The sequence below is a fragment of the Pelophylax lessonae genome (genome assembly GCF_965119305.1).
Source record: "Pelophylax lessonae genome assembly, chromosome: 1".
Taxonomy (NCBI): domain Eukaryota; kingdom Metazoa; phylum Chordata; class Amphibia; order Anura; family Ranidae; genus Pelophylax; species Pelophylax lessonae.
This window is the reverse complement of record NC_138768.1, coordinates 84,398,933-84,419,700: the sequence shown is the minus strand read 5'-3', so window position 1 is coordinate 84,419,700 and position 20,768 is coordinate 84,398,933. Positions and strand designations below refer to the sequence as shown.

The following is a 20,768-nucleotide window of genomic DNA, read 5'->3' as shown; positions in this document are numbered from 1 at the left end:
AACACATAACATACATATAGTGGGGGGGGGGGGGGGGGGTTCTCAAATTCAATGCTAAGGTGGAAATACACTTTAATGGCATGTCACAACATGCTGAGCAGTCGCTACGCCCCACAGCAGTACACCATGGCGCGACTAATGAGCCTGATGACTTGATGGCGGCACTTCAAGGTGCTGTAATGACTGAAGAGCTGCTTTGTCCCAGTGCGAAGGTTTTGTTTAATTCTTGTTGTCATGGCGCCTAAATATTTTTGTATTTTAATTCCAATTGGGGGAAAAGGGCCAACGTGACTCGACATTTGGTTTCTACAACAGCCCAGACTGCTAGAAAGAATTATTATGTTGCTGTTATTATTACAAAAGCAATTGCTGCTCGGATATTCCTGAGCTGACGTGTTGCTTTGACTCACCAGAGTTTATGTAGTTTCTGTCTGTGCAGAACATTTTCACTTTTTTTTCTGGTTCTTTAAGTAAGTCTGAGAGAAATACAGGAGCTCACATTACTGTCTTCCTTCTAGGAATACTTGTTGCCTGGCTGTGTCTGGCCTCCTCTAACCCGGAACTACAGTTTAGACGTGCAGCTATCACTAGCACACTTCTGAAAAGCGATCAGTGGTGGATCACGTTTCAGAGACATTTGGCAGGCAATAAGGAGGCGTCTGTTTTAACCTTATTAATGCCGCACAAGTGAGTCACACAGTTGCAGTGTGGCCCCATTAACTTGAATAGGTCATGCTCAGTGGCGATAGCACCCCCGAACATGACAGAGGGGTATAATCTTTGCCCTGGCTGTGAAGCAGAGCACTCTGGCTGTGGGATGTGTACACCTTCATCAGGGTGCCTTTGCAGTTTAAAGGGGGGGGGGGGTGTAAAAACGCAGCTCAGCCATCTGTGTAAACAAGAGTGTAGGGTGTAGGATAAAAGGGGATGTAGAGTGTAGGGTAATGAGGTATGTAGAGTATAGGGTAATGGGGGGTTTAGAGTGTAGGGTAATAGGGGATGTAGAGTGTAGGGTAATGAGATATGTAGAGTGTAGGGTAATGGGGGATGTAGAGTGTAAGTTAATCAGGGATGCAGAGTATAGGATAATGGGGGGTTTAGAGTGTAGGGTAATAGGGGATGTAGAGTGCAGGGGTAATGGGGGATGTAGGGTAATGGAGGATGTAGAGTGTAGGGCAATGGGGATGCCGAGTGTATAGTAATGGGGGGTGTAGGGTAATGGGGGGGGGGGGTGTGTAAAGGGTAGGGTAATGGGGGATGCAGAGTGTAGGGCAATGGGGGCTGTAGGGTAATGGGGGGAATCAGAGTGTAGGCTAATGGGGGATGTAGGGTAATGGGGGATGTAGAGTGTAGGGTAATGAGGGATGCAGAGTGTAGTGCAATGGGGATGTAGAGTGTAAGGTAATGGGAGATGGGGAGTGTAAGGTAAGGGAGGGGTGTAAAGTGTAGGGTAATGGGGGATGCAGAGTGTAGGGCAATGGAGGCTGTAGGGTAATGGTGGGAATCAGAGTGTAGGGTAATGGGGGATGTAGAGTGTAGGGTAATGGGGGATGCCGAGTGTATGATAATGGGGGATGTAGAGTGTAGGGTAATGGGGGGGGGGTGTAGAGCAATGGGGGATGCAGAGTGTAGGGTAAGGGGGGTGTGGGGTAATGGGTTATGCAGAGTGTAGGGTAATGGGGGGTATAGGGTATTGGTGGGATGTAGAGTGTAGTGTAATGGGGGATGCAGAGTGTAGGGTAATGGGGGAATCAGAGTGTAGGGTAATGGGGCTGTAGAGTGTAGGGTAATGGGGCATGTAGAGTGTAGGGTAATGGTGGTGTAGGGTAATGGGGAATACCGAGTGTAGGGTAATGGGGGATGCAGAGTGCAGGGTAATGGGGGATGCAGAGTGCAGGGTAATGGGGGGCAATGGGGGATGAAGAGTGTAGGGTAATGGGGGATGCAGAGTGTAGTGTAATGAGGGATGCAGGGGCTTTTGTACAGAGTGTGGGGTAGTGGGCAGGGCAGCTGATAGGGGGTAATGGAGGGGGGGGCACTATCAAGTGAGCTGTATGGGGTAAGCTGTAAGGGGCCCCATTGTTTCAAATGTTGACCTCGATGGTGAGCCTAAAAATTGACCAAATTGCTGTCCAGGGACACGCATGTACAACAGCTGCCCTGCAACTCGACATACACAGGTCAGTGACTCACCAAGTAGAGAGTGGAGAAGGCAGCAGCACTCCAGAAACAATAACTGTTCATATTAAGCAGGTTTAGATGCTCCAAATTGAGTTCCATAACAGAGAGAAGAAAATGCTGGTCTGGAATATTCCTCTATCACAGGGCTCCAATAACCATACCAAGTGTAGATGATGGCCAGTCAGTGCATTTGGCACATGGACATGACTTACACAAAAATCATTAATCTTACTTGGATTTCACTTTGGGTATATCCATACAACATACATTCCACTAAAGCAAAGAAAAACACAAATATTCTGGTCCTGGCAGGGAACTCTGAGGGGGCAGGAGAAAGTCAGACTAATGGAATCCTATGACAGCTAGATATATATGAATGAAAGCATTGTGGCCAAGTTCGTCATGTTTGTACATTCTTAAAGGAAATGATAACAGTTAAAAGTGTGCGGAGACCAAATCTATGTGACAATCACTCCTATCACTAATGTCATCTAAAAGAGCAACAAGGGAAAATTGTACTGTGTTCAAAAATAAATGCATCTGGTAAATACTGACCTTGTGGGAAACTTACAAGTAAACTGTTATAGAACTTAAGCAAGAACGCACAGACTCCAACACTGGGGTCTTTGGGTCAAATCCTGGCCAGGACCCTATCTGCAAGGAGTGTGAGGTAGCACAGTGGCTTAGTAGTTTGCATGCCTGCCTTGCAGCACTGGGGTCCTCAGCTTAGATCCTGGCCAGATCGCTACCTGCAGAGATCCCTATCCAAAATGAAAAAGAAAAGTTTGGCCTTTAGTTATACTGTAAATAACAGTGAAAAGTGATTTTTTTGATCTCTGAATCAGCATTGTCTGGCCACATTTCAGGATATCTCTATTCAGAAACTCAGTTTTCCCTGCCCTGAGCTGTCAGCTCCAATTAGCGTGATCCCAAATTCACCTACACCTCTGCTGATCTGTAGCAGCGCCGTCACTGTCAATTATTTTGGCAAACTGGCAGAACAGGGAAGTCGATTCTACAATCACATTATGTGAACTGACTGCTGCTGCTATTTACCAACCGGAGGAGCCAGTTTGGCGGTTTGGCTGAAGGCAAATCACAGGTCTTCTCAAGCCACTACTTGTTTATGATTACAGCTCAGCTACTTGCTATGGAACCTGACACAGATCTTGTTTTATGCATGTTTTATTCTATACAAAAGAATTAGATTTGTATATCATTTTTATGTAATGCCCATTTACAAACCACTGGGTTATGGTGCTAGGATGCCTGTGTTGGTATCTGAGAGAGAGCTAGCCTTAAGGGAAGAGCATCTTGGCTGGATAGGTAAGTATGCAAATAGTAGGGAACATTAAGGTGCCCATGCACAGCACGAGGGCGGAACAAGAGAAAATCAACTGGACAAGAGAAAATCATCTAACAGCATGAATGGGGGAATCCCCACTGCAGGCTATTGTATGCAGCAGTCACGGCACCATCAACTGCCTGAATACAATGCTGCTGGACAGTAACTGCATCTGATAGAACACTGTTCAGTCAAGAATTTTCCACCCAGCTCAATCTAATTTTAAATCAACTTTTGCCAAGTGCTTGCAGGGCTACCAACGACTCAGATTTCACCCGATTCAGCAGAAATCTGGCAAAATTCAAGCCATTTCTGTTACAAGAAGGGTTATGGTCAGTCTTTGGGTTATGGGAATTACTAGAGTTATAAGGAAGGTCAGGTTTTTTCTTCTCAGAAAATAGGTGCAGGAACCCAACCACGACCCCCCAACCCCCCCCCCCCCCACACACACACACACACACACACACAAACCCTCCAAACCGCATTAAATCTAGTCAAATTTCACTAACAATGAAAGAGCCTTAAAGAGGTAATAAATACAAGGAGTGCATTAAATACAGAGTGCAGAGTTTGGGGGTGGGGATCTTACACATAGAGTACAGATTTCAGGAGTGCGCTAGGTGCAAAGTTAGGGATGTGCTGCATACAGAGTGCAGAGTTCAGGGGTGCCCTCCATACAGAGTGCAGAGTTCAGGGGTGTGCTGCATACAGAGTGCAGAGTTCAGGGGTGTGCTGCAAACAGAGTGCAGAGTTCAGGGGTGCGCTGCATACAGAGTGCAGAGTTCAGGGGTGCGCTGCATACAGAGTGCAGAGTTCAGGGGTGCGCTGCATACAGAGTGCAGAGTTTAGGGGTGTGCTGCATACAGAGTGCAGAGTTCAGGGGTGCGCTGCATACAGAGTGCAGAGTTCAGGGGTGTGCTGCATACAGAGTGCAGAGTTCAGGGGTGTGCTGCATACAGAGTGCAGAGTTCAGGGGTGCGCTGCATACAGAGTGCAGAGTTCAGGGGTGTGCTGCATACAGAGTGCAGAGTTCAGGGGTGTGCTGCATACAGAGTGCAGAGTTCAGGGGTGCGCTGCATACAGAGTGCAGAGTTCAGGGGTGCGCTGCATACAGAGTGTAGAGTTCAGGGATACACTACAGTGCAGAGTTCAGCCTTCTTCCACAGCTGTTTACCTCAGCATCCCCTACCTTCATCGGACTTTCATCCCTCTTCAGGTCTGACCTCTGCATGCAAGCCCCCTCTCCACTGCCCCATCTTCTCCTTCCCTTCTTAAAAGCTCCACCAACTTCTACATGTCTTACTTGTGTTGCTGAGTTAAGCTGGAGCACCCAGCTGTCTCTAGTACCTCTCTCCACACAGTAGGTGGCTCTGCCTGTCTCACTGCAGGGAGATCATCCACTGGGAGTGTCGGGATCTGCACTGCATCGCAGGCACCTGCATCCCCTTGTCTCCATCCTGCACTCAGAGGTTTAGGAGATCAGATCTGTGGAAGCCATTGGGAGGGAGGCTGTCACATGTAAATACAGAAGCCAGATTTCTGTGTTTACAAGTGACAGTGTGAACAGGGAGCAGAGGGCCTGAGCTAGAGGTGGTGGAACTGAGTTCCACCAAGTTCCAGCTGAAAAAAAGCCCTGAGGAAGGTTAGTGTTAGCATTACTGGAAGGGTTAGTTTTTAGGTTGGCGTTACAGAGAGGGTTAGTTTTAGGTTCACAGGGAAGGTTAGTTTGAGGGTAAGTGTCGTAGGAAGGGTTAGCTACAGGGAGAGGTAATGTTAGAGTTACAGGGAAGAATAGTGTTAGAGTTAGGGTTACAGGGAAGGCTAATATTAAGGTTACAGTAAAGGTTAGCATTAAGGTAACAGGAATGCTTAGTGTAGGGTGAGTGTTAGCATTAGGGGAGGTGTAGTTGCAGGGAGGATTAATTTTAGGGTTATAGGGAGAGATATTGTTAGCATTCCAGAGTTAAAGGTGTAACTAAACCCAGGACTCTGCATTCACTATATCTGGTCGCCCACAGTACACAGAACATGGAAATGCAATAGTTTTAGTAAATATAAACTGCTAAATACCTTTTCTCATCAGCAGTATATAGCAGTCTTGTGACTTCTATCAGTGTCTGGAAAAGCTTGTAGGAGGAGTTTTTATACTGCACTGAGCTGTCCTAAGAGGCTTCAGGGATCCTGAACTTCTGTCTGGACATGTCTGGACAGTGCTGATTGGCCCTGTGCTGATCACATGCACTCTCCAAAGAAAAAAAAAAAAAAAAACATCTCTAGAAATACATACCAAACTGAGCATGTGCAGCCTGTCTCCAAAGGCTCTGCCTTATCCGGACATGTTTTGGAGTCAGTGGAAGAAGAGGAGGATCTATGCATACAAGATCAAGCCGCTTTTTTACACAATGCAGGGGATTAACCCCTTAGGTTCCACAGTGAGTATAACAAGCATGCTTTCCTGCATATACAGACTGATTTTACTGTTGTGGGTTTAGTAACACTTTAAAATTACAAGGAGGGTTGGTATTAGGGTTACATGGAGGATTAGCATGTGGGTTAGTGTTAGTGTTATGGAGAGGTTTAGTTGCAGGAAGGATTAATGTTAGGGTTAAAGGCAAGTATAGTGTTAGGGTATAGGGAGGGTTAAGGTAAGGGTTGCATGGAGGCTTAGTGTAAGGGTAAGTGTTGGCATTATGGTGAGGTGAAGTTGCAGGGAGAATTAATGTTAGGGTCGAAGGAAGAGATGATATTAGTTAGAGGAGGGTTAGTGGAAGGGTTTCCATTTTATGCCGGGAGCCCTGTGTTAAAAACTACCAGCGCTGATCACCTGGCTCTACCCCTACAGGTTTCCACTAAAAGTTTTGTGATGGATTTGTAAAGTAGGCACAACAGAACACTGCAATCATTGTGTAGAATACTCTATACATAACTCTAGACTGACCCCATGATAAAGAGTAAATTACATTGTAGGAACTTTTACAGCTTTTACAGGAACAAAATAGGTCATAGGGAAACTATTTACTGTACAGTGTTAGTTATTTCACTGACTTGCCTTGCAATATCACCTTTAGCTTATAATTAAGCTAAAGAGTCAACTGAGTTAAGAAGAGATTCATTAGAAATAAATCTTAGAGTTTTACTTTCTGTAGATTGTATATGCAGTATTGTGCGCAAAACTTTTTAAACACCTAAGACCTTGGATAGAAGCTTCATCTAGGGCAGTGATGGCGAAGCTTGACACCCCAGATGTTTTGGAACTACATTTCCCATGATGCTCAAATACACTGCAGAAAACATCTGGGGTGCCAAGGTTCGCCATCACTGATCTAGGGGAACCCAACACGCATTGGCTCACCAGTGCCAGTCCAGCGCCGGGCCAGAAACAATAATGTATTCAACTCAATAGTTCCGTGCACACAAGCAACTATGTGAAGTTTTTCACTGCGGCATGCCACAGTGCATGTAGAAAGCTGGGTCTGGGTTGCATCTGACTATACATAACATATGACCCCCTGGCAGGTTTCTACCCACTGGGTGAGCTTCAGGACGAGTCCTGAAATTCCCACATCCAGCGCTGTGTGTTCAAAGCTTTAATGAGTAAATGATTATCTTTTGGTGTTTTGGTTAACCAAAAAATGTTAAAACTTCATTCTGATGTAATATGTCATGGTGAGTGTAATCCTCACCACCCGGCCTCCTGCATCTGTGCGATTAGTCACTGCGGCCTCGAAAAACAAGCTCTTATATTGTAACCTTACCAGGAAAGAGGCACATCGCTGCCTAAAAAGCAGGTCATTGGCTCCCATTGTGAAAGTGAAAACACTATTCTGGCTCCCATGTGGGTTATAGCACTCCTGTGTGCAAGGACACAGGTCTCTGCTTGTTGCAGCACTAAGTAGATGTAGGACAGCCAGGCTTATCAAATAAGGCACAGTGCAATAAAAAAAAAAAAATTCTTTCCCCATCTGCAAACTTAAATTAGATTGCACCATCCTACTAAATAAAACCAGAAGTACCTGAATGTGCTCAGCTATGTCCTAGTGGAACACCGCTGCTTGGAGCGGGCGCTGCCAGTGACGTCTATAGGTATCTAGTGTGAATTGTAGCATAGGTGAGAATTTACGATGAATAAACAAGCCAGGTGGCTGCAGCCAGGAGATGAACGTACACAGACAGCATAAACTCAGGGCAAGTATCCCAGGAGGCAATGAGAAAAGTGCATTGTGTGTCAGTAAGTTAATGAACTTGTATCTCTCCCAGTTACCTTTCCCAAGGCATGCTGTGACTTGTAGCTCCACAGTGAGCAGATGCCATGCTATTGCTGGGGCACAAATAAAGTTGTCTAGCAGATATGGAAAATTATAAATCTCAACAGGCAACTCATTGTTAAGTCCCAGTTGAGATGCGAGACCATCACCCTACTATTCTTTCCCACCCCAGTGCCGGGACGGACAAGGTCATCCAGCGTCCAGGGCAAGCATGCCAAGCTGCGCCCCCCTTTCCCTTAGTGTTAGGGTCAGGTGGCCCCCCATCCTTGCAATAACCCATTGCACCCAGGGCAACCGCCCCTCCTGCACCCCCCCCCCCACCCCCACCAAACACAACTTTGAATCTTTAAACAACGTAGTAAATACCATTCCGTATGATAATGCCTAAGTTTTCATTCCTGGTTGTTCAGTTCTGTGTATCAAGTATTGGTTGTAAATTTCTGCTTTTTGTATTGTACAAAACTAAAACTCTTAATAAAAATAAATAAATAAATAAAAGTCCCGGTTCACATATATACGATGCGGGAACCCTGAGAATCCACTGTGGGTTCCCGCATCACATTCAACTCGCAGGCAGTTCCCACTGCCTTATGCGAATTGCTGGGGGTGTCAATGCAAAGTTAACAAGACCCCCCAGATCAGTTCGCATATTGCAGTGCGAACTGTCAGTTCGGACATGAATCGGATCACATAAGTGTGAACACCCATGCGACCAGATTCTGGTGCGGACCCAAAAAAGGGTCCTGTGCAAGTCATGTCCGAATGCGATGCAAATTCAGCCATACAAACTATATGGCTGATATTGCATCGCATGTGATTTGCAGAGCAGTGCGCTTCGAATCACATACGGTGTCTGTCATCGCATATGTGTGAACCGGCTCTAAGTCATTTATGGTTCCCCCAGCTGATTTGTGCTGAGCTGGGACTTGTAGTTCCACATTAGCTAGACCAAATCTAATCATTGCTGCAATGGACAATTCAAGAGCATAAAAATGATACCTATACCTGGCGCACATGGGACAGTAGGTTATAGCGATTGTTATTTCTAGATTATTTTCTGCACTGACAGCCAACAAAAGACATTACATGATCGGTATGGCAAATAAACCAATAGTTGGCCACAGAGTGGTTAGCCTCTATGCATCCAATCCTGGGGTTTTCATGAGCCTGCGTGGCACAGGTGCAGCGCCCAGTCCTGCTGCCTGCCACCTGCCAAAGTCTATGACAAGCTGAAATAGGCTGCGGCTGCATGCTGTACCGAGCAGAACTTGCATTTATGGCCATATCTGTTCAGGGATTTATGCCCAGAACACAAATATTCTGCAGTCTGGGGATTCATTCCTGAACACATAGGGTCCTAAAAGTGACCACCACTTGGTACAGTATCCAACCGCACTGCTGCTGCAGAGTATTTTAGCCTGTCATGGACTTTGCAGACTGCTGGACGTTGCACCTATTCCTCCTAGACCAGAGATGTATAGTAACTAAGTAGAACTACTTCACTACTGTACTTAAGTACCGAAAGGCGGTATCTGTACTTTCCTGGAGTAGAATTTTTTTCTCCTACTTCCACTTTTACTTCACAACATTTTTTCGATGATTTCAATACTTCTACTCAGATATTTTTTTTTTTTGTGCTGCATAGTTACTCGTTACAATTATAAAAATGACCACTGCCAGAACAGTAGATGGCATATTTCATGAAGCTCACAACATGTGTATTATCAGCGCATACGAAAATAAATGCTACTGTATGTATAAATAAAAGCTGCATTTGAAATAATAAAAAACAATATGATGTTCAAATTTTTTACTTCTTTCTTTAATAACTACATAACACAGTACTTGTACTTTTACTTTCAGTACTTGAGTAGCAATTTTTTTTCAAAACTACTGGTACTTTTACTTTCAGTACTTGAGTAGCAAAATTTAAAAAAAAAAACTACTTGCAATACAAAAAATGTTGAATACTTTAGTACTTCTACTCAAGTCACTTTTTGATCCAGCACTTCCACTTCTACTCAAGTCACTTTTTGATCGAGCACTTGTACTTTTACTCAAGTATGGGTTTCGAGTACTTTATACAACTCTGTCCTAGACGCATGAAAACGCTGGGATTGGACACACAGGGGCTAAATGCACAGTACGCATGGCTCAGTGAATTGGGATATAGGTTGAATGAGTACAGGAGATACTTTTCTACTTTGTAAGATCATTTCTGGAAACATACAAGCTACAATGCCACCATATCACTCCATAAGTAATGTATAGAATTGTTGCATTTTTGATACAATGAACCAATTTAGCTTTTTGGAAAAATAGATTTTACTTGCAGTGGCTCATTGTTGCAAACCTGGGGCTTTTCAAGAACACAAGATTTTGTGGGAGAAACTCCAATCCTGGAAAGTGGGGACAGCTGGCAGCCATGCATTAAAAAAGTTGGGGGTTTGGGCTGTTCTACATCTACAGGTCTCGGTATGTCACGTTAGAGCTGGGACTTGTTCTATGAGAGAAGAATCTAAAACAGTGGCTGTCAATTTCCAAGGAAAGTGTGGGGTCTCCAATGTGGCCCCCTGATGTCACCAACGTCTATAATGATACAAATGACTATCAGAGGCTGAAGACTACGCTTGGCCATACACTAGGAGAATTTTCCTTAAAATTTCCTTTTTTGAACATTCGCTCAATTTTCAAATGGTGATGGAGTCAAATTAATGTTCAATTTAACTGCAGCTACAAAAAGATTTGAATGAGCAGGATAGAAATGTTTTCTCAAAAGAACAAATTTCGAGAAATGTTTGTGGTGTGCATTCAGAAAATTCCATTCGTAGCAAAACAATTGAGTGTTAAAAGCAAATTAAATTTTACGTTCTTGAATGACATTCGTCAAGTCTTATAGGCAATATGTACTGGGGGGGGGGGGGATTTTTTGTTTGTTAGAAATTCTACCAGTGTATGTCCAGCTTTACTAGAAGAGATGGTCTGAGGACTGTGCTATTGGCGTTGCTTGGAGAATGAAGCCATGCGCTCAAGCTCAGTTCATTTCAACTCGATACAACTTCAATGCGACTTTGGCTTTGGGAAATCATAACAATACAGACTGTGACACATATTACTAAGCTTACATTGCCCCTGACATCACAGCCAAAGTCGCAAAGACAAAGAAACGACTTTCTTGCGACTTTTGTGATTTTAGCACTGCAGTCTATGGCAGTCCATTTGCAAGGAAAATGCAGAAAAGTAGTGCAGGAACAATTTTTGTTGTCTCTGTAAATTGAGTCGCAGCAATAAAGTCGGCACCCATTGAATTGAATGTGTTTTGACTTGCCATGCGGCTTTCTGTGTCGCACATTTTAGCAAGTCGCATGCGGAGTCACAGCAATGTGAACCAGGGCTAAGAGACGATCAGAAACGAGGTTTTGTTGCATGAAACTTCTATAACAGCCCATTACAAAACAAAAGCTCCCATTACTGACTGCTGGGGGCTGAGGGTCACAATGCAAACACCAAAGGGCCACACGTGGGCTCCAGAAATTGAAATAATAATTAGGTAGAGAGCCGGCACTATATTATTATTACATTTATCATCACTAATTTATAAAGCTACAACATATTATAAACACCGTCCATCACATTTATAGCGTTGCATAATATGTCAGAGTTTTATGAATTAGTGATGATAAATATAATAATAATAGAGTGCAAGCTTTATATCTGTTCTATATATACAGGTACCAGCATCTGACAGCACAACGTAGGCACTCACCTGTTTGGCACATTATTATAATATGAATGTATATTAGGCACGGGGGATGTATAACATTATTGGAATACTGAAATCCAGCATGCAGGGTACATATTAGAATACTGAAATCCAGCATGCAGGGTACATATTAGAATACTGAAATCCAGCATTCAGGGTACATATTAGAATACTGAAATCCAGCATGCAGGGTACATATTAGAATACTGAAATCCAGCATTCAGGGTACATATTAGAATACTGAAATCCAGCATGCAGGGTACATATTGGAATAGAAATCCAGCATGCAGGGTACATATAAGAATACTGAAATCCAGCATGCAGGGTACATATAAGAATATTGAAATCCAGCATGCAGGGTACATATTAGAATACTGTAATCCAGCATGCAGGGTACATATTGGAATACTGTAATCCAGCATGCAGGGTACATATTGGAATAGAAATCCAGCATGCAGGGTACATATTAGAATACTGAAATCCAGCATGCAGGGTACATATTGGAATACTGTAATCCAGCATGCAGGGTACATATTAGAATATTGAAATCCAACATGCAGGGTACATATTAGAATATTGAAATCCAGCATGCAGGGTACATATTAGAATACTGTAATCCAGCATGCAGGGTACATATTAGAATACTGTAATCCAGCATGCAGGGTACATATTAGAATACTGTAATCCAGCATGCAGGGTACATATTAGAATACTGAAATCCAGCATGCAGGGTACATATTAGAATACTGAAATCCAGCATGCAGGGTACATATTGGAATACTGAAAATCAATGCCAGCACCTAAACTACCTAGGAGTTGTGCCAGTTAGATGTCATGTACACGGCTGCTGATAAACGGATGTTTAGGAACAGGGCATTGGGCATTTGTTTCAGCAGCCCCTGAACTCTCCTCTAAGTTATCTTATCTGACCATGTAAGCCAAGTCATTTATAGTAGTTTAGAGGCAGTTGAGTTTAGTGCCATTTTTTTGAAAGCAAAAAAATTGCGTTCAGGACGGATGTTTATTGGCATCTGAAACGCCAAATGATTGTAACAGCATGCAAAAGCGTCTAAAGGCGGTAACTCGCGTTTATAAGCGTTTCGTTTATAGGTGTTTTCAATGGGGATACATTTCTGACCATTTTACAATGTAAAAACGCTTCTAAACGCAAACACTGCTAAAGACGCATAAACGCGGCAAAACTGACATTTTTAACTGTCAGTTACTTGCTGTCAAGTTCCAGCATTCAGGAGAGGTTTTCAAACGTCCCGTGTATATGAAGCCTTACATTGCTAACCTGTCCTACCTTAGCATGCTGGGACTTGCTGTCCTACAAGAGTCCTACACAAGTGTGCGAGCACAGTACATAGAATGCTTTTTATCAAACTCAGCAGAGGATGAATACTGGAATTAAAGGATCCTAATGACTAGAGAAGCAAAGATGGACCTGATTTACCAATTAAAAAATTGAGGGAAGGCAAATGGGTATTCAATGCAAATGTATTACTCCTCCACACAGCATTGGAAGACTGACGAAGGTTTAATTGATACAGATTAGGTCTAGTTTCATCTCCTTTCACACCTTAATAAATCAGACCCAAAATTTATATTACTGATAGGTCATTAGATCTCGTGTTGTTTTGCAACATCATGCACCAGCCTGCGCTGCCATAAACTGCTCTGATCTGTAGGTCTACTCTAAAGCCTGGTACACACAATGAGATTAGCGGACGAATGATTGTCCATTTTTTTTTTCTTTTTGCATGCTAGTCTCATATCAAAAATGAAGAGATAACTAAAGTTACGAAGATTCTTGTACAACAGAATAAAAATTTGGAAGTGATGTACATAATGTGTTATATTATATTTGTATTGTATTTTCTGACGAAAATTGTACTGATTAAACAAAAATAATACGATCTGGTATCATAGGAGAAGACATCTTGTGTTTGTCCCTTCGGATAAATTTGCATGAACTGTCTTGATCGGCTCTTGAAAGGTGTGTATCAGATTATTGTACAATACAGTAAAATAAAGTACAATTTTCTGATTGTGTGTACGAGCCTAAGGGAGGAAAAAGCACATGGCATGCTATTCGTGAAACGCAACATATAGAATCAACATGACCATGTCAGCTCCAAGGGTCCAAGCTTATTGATAGGTCCTCTTTTGCTCCTTAGCAGTTCTGCAGCAACATGTGGGATCTGTAATTCTACTAATCATAGCAATCAGGACACACAAACACAGAGCACATGGCATGCCATTCCTAAAACCCACCATAAATGAATCAACATTGGAATTACAATGTCAGAGCTAAGCTCAGTAAATGGTGATCTTGCCTTCCTCCTATAAGCTCTTTAGTAACATGTGCTATCCTGCTGCTTGTCCTGCTGGAACCTGTAGTTCTACTCATTCATTTACAGAATAAGATTAGAGAGCACATAACATGCCATTTGTAAAACTCAATGTCGGATTTCCATTGTCAGAGTTGAGCTCAGTGACTGACTGGACTTTTTCAGATACTTAGAATCCTGCCATGCCATAACTTGCTGGGTTGTGTGGTTCTACAGAAAGCTATTAGGGAAGACATGCTAATGCTGCTGAACATATTCATTTAAAATATTTTATTTGGAAAAAAAAAATTCAGTATTCAGTTTAGTGGTGGGTTTTCTAAGATTGCAAGTACCAGCCAATCCTGCCATAACCTGCTGGGACTTGCAGAACTACTCACAGACAGCAATCGGGAAAGGCAAGCAAAGAACACATATCCATCCCCTACTGAATATATTCAATTATATTATTGTAACTAAAATGTAAATTCTGGCTTAAAATGGGAGCCTATCCTGCCATAACCTGCTGGATCCTGCATTTCTTCTTTAGTTAGCACACAATGCCAGTGTTGATTTCAGTGGCAGTTAATCTTGGCTCCCTAGCTGTTCTGAAGCTACAAGAGCCATCCTGTGCTGCCCTAGCACTTTGGGATCTCTAACTCTACAGCTACAGCAGCCAGCTTATCATGCCTTAGCATGCTGGGATCTCTTGTTCTACAGATATTATAATCACCTTCTCTTGCCCTGGCATGCTGGTCTGCACTCTCTAATTATGCTACTACAAACCTCACCTTCTCCTGCCCTGGCATGCTGTGCTCTTTAGTTCAAAAGCTACAGTAGCCATCCTCTCTTCCCTGGCATTCTGGGCTTTATAGTTCTGCAACTACAATACCCTCCTGCTTCTTCTTCTGCCCTAGCATACTGGGCTCTCCAGTTCTGCAGCTACAATAGCCCATTTCCCTTACCCTGGCATGTTGGACTTTCTAGTTTAACAATATTCCCCTTCTCCTTCCCTGATATGCTGGACTCTCTTGGTCTGCAGCTACTATAGCCTCCTGCCTCTTCTCCTATACTGACATGCTGGACTCTCCAGTTCTGCAATACCCCCTTCTTCTCCCCTGACATACTGGTCTCTCCAGTTCTGGAATACCCCCTTCTTCTCCCCTGACATGCTGGACTCTGCAGTTCTGCAATACCCCCTTCTTCTCCCCTGACATGCTGGACTCTCCAGTTCTGCAATACCCCCTTCTTCTCCCCTAACATGCTGGACTCTCCAGTTCTGCAATACTCCCTTCTTCTCCCCTGACATGCTGGACTCTCCAGTTCTGCAATACCCCCTTCTTCTCCCCTAACATGCTGGACTCTCCAGTTCTGCAATACCCCCTTCTCCTCCCCTGACATGTTGGACTCTCCAGTTCTGCAATACCCCGTTCTTCTCCCTTGACATGCTGGACTCTGCAGTTCTGCAATACCCCCTTCTTCTCCCCTGACATGCTGGACTCTGCAGTTCTGCAATACTCCTTTCTTCTCCCCTGACATGCTGGTCTCTCCAGTTCTGCAATACCCCCTTCTTCTCCCCTGACATGCTGGACTCTCCAGTTCTGCAATACTCCCTTCTTCTCCCCTGACATGCTGGACTCTGCAGTTCTGCAATACTCCCTTCTTCTCCCCTGACATGCTGGACTCTCCAGTTCTGCAATACTCCCTTCTTCTCCCCTGACATGCTGGACTCTACTGTTCTGCAATACCCCCTTCTTCTCCCTTGACATGCTGGACTCTGCAGTTCTGCAATACCCCCTTCTTCTCCCCTGACATGCTGGAGTCTCCAGTTCTGCAATACCCCCTTCTTCTCCCCTGACATGCTTTACTTTCCAGTTCTGCAATACCCCTTCTTCTCCCTTGACATGCTGGACTTTCTAGTTCTGCAATACTCCCTTCTTCTCCCCTGACATGCTGGACTCTCCAGTTCTGTAATTCCCCCTTCTTCTCCCCTGACATGCTGAACTCTCCAGTTCTGCAATACCCCCTTCTTCTCCCCTGACATGCTGAACTCTCCAGTTCTGCAATACTCCCTTCTTCTCCCTTGACATGCTGGACTCTGCAGTTCTGCAATACTCTCTTCTTCTCCCCTGACATGCTGGACTCTCCAGTTCTGCAATACTCCCTTCTTCTCCCTTGACATGCTGGACTCTGCAGTTCTGCAATACTCTCTTCTTCTCCCCTGACATGCTGGACTCTCCAGTTCTGCAATACTCCTTTCTTCTCCCCTGACATGCTGGACTCTCTAGTTCTGCAATACCCCCTTCTTCTCCCCTGACATGCTGAACTCTCCAGTTCTACAATACTCCCTTCTTCTCCCCTGACATGCTGGACTCTCCAGTTCTGCAATACCCCCTTCTTCTCCCCTAACATGCTGGACTCTCCAGTTCTGCAATACCCCCTTCTCCTCCCCTGACATGTTGGACTCTCCAGTTCTGCAATACCCCGTTCTTCTCCCTTGACATGCTGGACTCTGCAGTTCTGCAATACTCCTTTCTTCTCCCCTGACATGCTGGTCTCTCCAGTTCTGCAATACCCCCTTCTTCTCCCCTGACATGCTGGACTCTCCAGTTCTGCAATACTCCCTTCTTCTCCCCTGACATGCTGGACTCTGCAGTTCTGCAATACTCCCTTCTTCTCCCCTGACATGCTGGACTCTCCAGTTCTGCAATACTCCCTTCTTCTCCCCTGACATGCTGGACTCTACTGTTCTGCAATACCCCCTTCTTCTCCCTTGACATGCTGGACTCTGCAGTTCTGCAATACCCCCTTCTTCTCCCCTGACATGCTGGAGTCTCCAGTTCTGCAATACCCCCTTCTTCTCCCCTGACATGCTTTACTTTCCAGTTCTGCAATACCCCTTCTTCTCCCTTGACATGCTGGACTTTCTAGTTCTGCAATACTCCCTTCTTCTCCCCTGACATGCTGGACTCTCCAGTTCTGTAATTCCCCCTTCTTCTCCCCTGACATGCTGAACTCTCCAGTTCTGCAATACCCCCTTCTTCTCCCCTGACATGCTGAACTCTCCAGTTCTGCAATACTCCCTTCTTCTCCCTTGACATGCTGGACTCTGCAGTTCTGCAATACTCTCTTCTTCTCCCCTGACATGCTGGACTCTCCAGTTCTGCAATACTCCCTTCTTCTCCCTTGACATGCTGGACTCTGCAGTTCTGCAATACTCTCTTCTTCTCCCCTGACATGCTGGACTCTCCAGTTCTGCAATACTCCTTTCTTCTCCCCTGACATGCTGGACTCTCTAGTTCTGCAATACCCCCTTCTTCTCCCCTGACATGCTGAACTCTCCAGTTCTACAATACTCCCTTCTTCTCCCCTGACATGCTGGACTCTCCAGTTCTGCAATACCCCCTTCTTCTCCCCTAACATGCTGGACTCTCCAGTTCTGCAATACCCCCTTCTCCTCCCCTGACATGTTGGACTCTCCAGTTCTGCAATACCCCGTTCTTCTCCCTTGACATGCTGGACTCTGCAGTTCTGCAATACTCCTTTCTTCTCCCCTGACATGCTGGTCTCTCCAGTTCTGCAATACCCCCTTCTTCTCCCCTGACATGCTGGACTCTCCAGTTCTGCAATACTCCCTTCTTCTCCCCTGACATGCTGGACTCTGCAGTTCTGCAATACTCCCTTCTTCTCCCCTGACATGCTGGACTCTCCAGTTCTGCAATACTCCCTTCTTCTCCCCTGACATGCTGGACTCTACTGTTCTGCAATACCCCCTTCTTCTCCCTTGACATGCTGGACTCTGCAGTTCTGCAATACCCCCTTCTTCTCCCCTGACATGCTGGAGTCTCCAGTTCTGCAATACCCCCTTCTTCTCCCCTGACATGCTTTACTTTCCAGTTCTGCAATACCCCTTCTTCTCCCTTGACATGCTGGACTTTCTAGTTCTGCAATACTCCCTTCTTCTCCCCTGACATGCTGAACTCTCCAGTTCTGCAATACCCCCTTCTTCTCCCCTGACATGCTGAACTCTCCAGTTCTGCAATACCCCCTTCTTCTCCCCTGACATGCTTTACTTTCCAGTTCTGCAATACCCCTTCTTCTCCCTTGACATGCTGGACTCTCTAGTTCTGCAATACTCCCTTCTTCTCCCCTGACATGCTGGTCTCTCCAGTTCTGCAATACCCCTTTCTTCTCCCCTGACATGCTTTACTTTCCAGTTCTGCAATAATCCCTTCTTCTCCCCTGACATGCTGAACTCTGAACTCCCCAGTTCTACAATACCCCCTTCTTCTCCCTTGACATGCTGGACTCTCCAGTTCTGCAGCTATAATAGCCCATTTCCGTACCCTGGCATGCTGGGCTTTCTAGTTTAACAATAACCCCCTTCTCCTTCCCTGACATGCTGGTCTCTGCAGTTCTGCAATAATCCCTTCTTTTCCCTTGACATGCTGGACTTCTCAAATTCTGCATTACACCCTTCTTCTCCACTGACACGCTTTACTTTCCAGTTCTGCAATACCCCCTTCTTCTCCCCTGACATGCTGGACTCTCCAGTCCCGCACAGACACACAGACACGGAGCCAGGCACTTCCCGGGACTCACCACTAGAGGGGTTGAGCAGATGAGAACCACCAAGGAGGTCCCTATGAGGACGATGACCATCTGGATCTCAGCCCCGGCGATCCTCCTGAAGCTCCTCCGCCTCCTGAAGTCGGAGATTCGGGTGTCGGTGCCCAGGGAGGTCCTCCTGACGAACTGTCGGTGCATCCTGATGAGGGCCACACAGACCAGCACGTTGCAGATGACGGTGACCAGGATGAGGAAGGAGTTGAAGCCGGCATACATGTAGGAATAAGCGGCATAGATGGAGACGTTGGTACGGAGGTCTAAGAAGCACCATGTCCAGGGGTACTGCAGGGCGCTCTTCCCCATGCCCATGCTGGGCAGGGCACAGAAGAGGACATTAGAGACATAGATGGCACACAGGGTGAGGCCGGCCAGCTTCTTATCCACATAATGGTTGTAGAAGTAGGCATGGTTGATGGCCAGGTAGCGCTCGATGGACATGGCACAGATGATGCTGAGTCCGGCCAGCCCGAAGAATAAGAGAATGAACGAGCTGTATTCGCACAGCGCCTGCCCGCCCGGCCACTTGTTCTGCAGGTAGGTGGCGATGGTGACCGGGCTGATCAGACAGGTGCCCAGCAGGTCGGTGACTGCCAGCCCGCACACCAGGGTGTAGAAGGTGCTCTCCTTCTGCTCCTTGCGGGACTTACAAAGGACGATGATGGCGATCAGGTTCCCCACCACCCCGAAGATGAACATGACGGCCGGGATGGTCGGGGGGCGCCCACTTACCGGGCCCCCGGTGCTGTTCAGGAGGGTCATGTTCAGAGGGAAGGTCATATTCTCTGGGGTCATCATCATCAGATCTGGAGGCTTGGCATCATACACAACACAACAAAAATAATAAAACACTGTCCTAGGTGTGGGCAGGTAAGTCCTCAGGGTTTAACTCCAGGTATGTCCTCCTCTTGTAGCTCAGTCCTTAGACAGGGGCTGCAAAGGTGGGACCTGGTGAGAGCAGTTGGTGGAATCCAGGATTGGCACAGTTGAGAAGATGAGGACCTCCAAGACTTGTGCAGGTGGGAGGATGAGGACTTTTACAACTGGCACAGGGTAGGAAATCACAACTTTTTACTGGCTGGCACAGTTGAAGAGATCAATGTTTCCCAAACTGACACAGGACTTCTCAGACTGGTACAGGCGAGGAGATCAGGACTTGTAGGACCTGTACAGGTGAGATCAGGACTTGTAAGACTGGTACAGGTGAGATAAGAACTTGTATGACTGGTACAGGCGAGGAGATCAGCACTTCTTAGGTTTGCTCAGTTGAGATCAATACTTCTAAAACTGGTGCAGGTGAGGAGATCAGGACTTCTCAGACTGGCACTGGTAAGATCAAGATCCTCAAAACTGGCACTGGTGAAATCAAAACTTCTCAGACTTGTACAGGTAAGGAAATCAGGACTTCTCAGAGTTGCACTGGCGAGATCAGAACTTCTCAGACTAGTACAGGTAAGGAAATCAGGACTTCTCAGACTGGCACTGGTAAGATCAAGATCCTCAAAACTGGAACTGGTGAAATCAGAACTTCTCAGACTGGTACAGGTAAGGAAATCAGGACTTCTCAGAGTTGCACTGGCTAGATCAGAACTTCTCAGACCAGTACAGGTAAGGAGATCAGGACTTTTCAGACTTGTAAAGAGATCAGGACTTCTCAAATTAGCACTGGTGAGATCAGAACTTCTCAGACTGGCACTGATGAGATGAGGACTTCTCAGACTGGCAGGACTTGATATGGCTGGTAGCCAGGACTAATGATGATGGAAGGCAGAGAGCAGCTCTGAGTCCAGTCATTGTTGCAGACTGTCAGTGGTGCTCATGTCCTCCACGCTGTCAGTGCTGACACTTCTGAGCTGCTTGCTCTAAGTTTCCTCTGGTGAAGTTTGTAGGGAGGGGTGAGGTTTGCTGTGCTCTCCTCCCTCCCCCTGGTGTGATTGGTGCTGCTGATGTCAGTGATGAGGTTAGAGAAGATTGCTGCTGTCATTGGGAAGAGCTCCTGGGGGCAGAAGTGTGAGCTGAGAGAATTGGGTGGCTCTGGTCGTGTCTGCTTTCCAACCCTATCCACACCTCTGTTTAGGAGAGTGCCAAAATATTATACAACTGATTAATAATCCCACTTGATGGGATTCAATGGGAGTTTTGTTTTTTCAATATTATTGTTTACTTAATAAAAAAAAAAAAGTATAGAAAGTTGTATTGCAAAAAACAAGCAAATAAATACAATAAAAAAATAAATAAAATAAACACAAGTAGAATAA

The 20,768-nt window shown here is 45.3% G+C and overlaps 1 protein-coding gene across 1 annotated transcript in view; it reads right to left on the bottom strand.

Moving 5' to 3' along the window:
* The window catches only part of PTGER4 (prostaglandin E receptor 4), a 34,475-nt gene extending 15,116 nt beyond the window's left edge, over positions 1-19,359 (bottom strand). The window contains exon 1 of the mRNA XM_082244201.1: positions 18,487-19,359. Coding sequence (XP_082100327.1) covers positions 18,487-19,311 — 825 coding nt within the window. The 5' untranslated portion in view covers positions 19,312-19,359. The remainder of the gene's footprint in view (positions 1-18,486) is intronic.
* Between the last annotated feature and the right edge of the window lie 1,409 nt (positions 19,360-20,768).